Source organism: Hyla sarda, chromosome 7, assembly GCF_029499605.1.
Source record: "Hyla sarda isolate aHylSar1 chromosome 7, aHylSar1.hap1, whole genome shotgun sequence".
Lineage (NCBI taxonomy): Eukaryota > Metazoa > Chordata > Amphibia > Anura > Hylidae > Hyla > Hyla sarda.
In genome coordinates, this window is record NC_079195.1 from 34001055 (window position 1) to 34003102 (window position 2048).

The following is a 2048-nucleotide window of genomic DNA, read 5'->3' on the forward strand; positions in this document are numbered from 1 at the left end:
AGAATTCCTTAAAATTAAAGATTCACTCTTTTGGATGAAAAGGGGCTTATTTATGTAAATCAATTATACGCTTTAGGTCAAATAAAGTCGTTTGAAGAGATAGCCCATAAGTGTGTGAGGGGAAGTAACACAGATCATAAACCAATAAAAGGAGAGATTGGAGATTTCAGGGATTCTATATATAAGAAAAGTTTAATTAAACTATTTCCTTATGCGTAGTTGCTGTCTGGGCATGCTGGGAGTTGTCGTTCTGCAGCGGTTTGGGGTTCACAGCTTGAAGACCACTGCTATAGAGGGTGCAAATGTATCTGAGCCCTGGAACTCAAATAATGTGAAATATGAGATGATCAAAATGGAGCCCCTGCACTAATTGGGTTCTGGGGTCTGTAAGGTCCATAGTAAAAACATCAGGTTCTGTCTATAGCAGATACTAAATCATGGCAGCTCCAATAAACAAGCAGTCATTCTGACATGTCACATGTGATGTCATAGACAGCTGGAGTCATGACATTCCACTGACAGCCGCCTGAGCCTTCAGTCTGTAGATTGTTCCAGTGAGTTTAGTGAGATTAGCGTCTTCTTCTTCTACTTGTCTGAAATGGAGCTAAAAGGTTTGGGGTTCGTCCCCCTCCTGTTGGCGTTTTGGTGTGTGGCCTGGCTTGCCACCAGCTACATCATGACGGTCGTCCTCGGCCATGCCGCCTCGTCACTGATGAGCATCAGGTAAGATAACCAAGCACATGATTCTTATTTCATGGGTTGGGAGTGAGGAAATATCCATAATAACATTGGTTTCTTTTCCTTCACAGCGACGTGGGAAATTTCTTTCCTGAAAGCATATTATTCAGAATTGGATTCATAGGGATGTCCATTGGCACTTTGGTACTAACCTTTCTTATTTATAAGTATATGGTTATGCATACTGAAGAGTTCATTGGTCATCAGGTCCTGATCCAGAGGATCCTGCTCGCCATAGTGTGGGCCTCCTGTTTTGCCACAGCTATCATGCATGTATTGTACCCCGAAGAATATCCCAGGATACACTTTGTCAGCATGATAATTTCCATTACATGTGAAGCCTTATACTACTTTGGGCAGTCCATCCAGATGTATAAATTACCAGGAGCGAAAAAAGTCATCCACCATAGTAGATGCACCTGCTGTGGCCTGACTTTTGTCTGTGTAGTTTTCTATTTTGGATATGAAACATTAAAGGAATTATTCCATAATGATGAAGACTGGGACGAGATCCGTGAAATCCCCATCATAATCATCGAGTGGGTGATGCTTCTACTGATCCTGATAAACATCGTGACCTATTATTCCACCATGCAGAGGTTATTGTTGACCGTCTCCAGAAACAGCTGCACACTCTCTCTTAGAGTAAAAATTGATGACTTCGGGGTGTAGACCACCACGGGGGCCATCAAGTGGACTTCTGGGAGAAATACTGCACAGGACACGGAAAACATCTAAAGAAGAATAACTGGGGGACTATATATGGTGCCAGTAATCATGACACAATAATATGAGCTGGTGATATTACCTATACAAAAAAAATTTAAAAAAATTAAAAAGAAAATATTGGTGTGTGAAGTGTAATACCTAGGTAGAAAAACAAAATCAAATTCATCATTATAACCCCCCTCTGCATTACCTTGTTTATTATTTTTCAAGCAAGCACTTTGTTCTAATTCGTCTACTCTCTGGCGTGCTCCTTGTATAAGGGGTTTGGGATACCCTTTTTGTTTAAAACGATCCTCCAGGTTCTCTAGTTGTTGTAGGTATTTTTGTGTGGAAGAACAATTCCTTCGGATTCTTTTCATTTGACCGAATGGAATGTTCTTCTTCCATTATTTAAGATGGCAACTGTTAAAGTCGAGGTATCTGTTTGCATCCACCTCCTAAACCTCTTCAGGACGCAGGGCGTATCCATACGCCCATGGGAATTCCGTTCCCCACCGCTAGCCGGTTGGGGACTGGAGCCGGATGCCTGCTGAAATCATTCAGCAGGCATCCCGGCATATCGCCCAGGGGGGTCATTGTGC

At 42.2% G+C, this 2048-nt stretch overlaps 1 protein-coding gene across 1 annotated transcript; it reads left to right on the forward strand.

The window, feature by feature from the left end:
- The first annotated feature begins 562 nt into the window (after positions 1–562).
- On the forward strand, positions 563–1533 carry LOC130281884 (uncharacterized). The gene is made up of 2 exons (XM_056529618.1): positions 563–723; positions 810–1533. Exons 1-2 carry the CDS (start codon positions 599–601, stop codon positions 1408–1410), a joined length of 726 nt encoding a protein of 241 aa, XP_056385593.1. The 5' UTR covers positions 563–598; the 3' UTR covers positions 1411–1533.
- Positions 1534–2048: the final 515 nt, after the last annotated feature.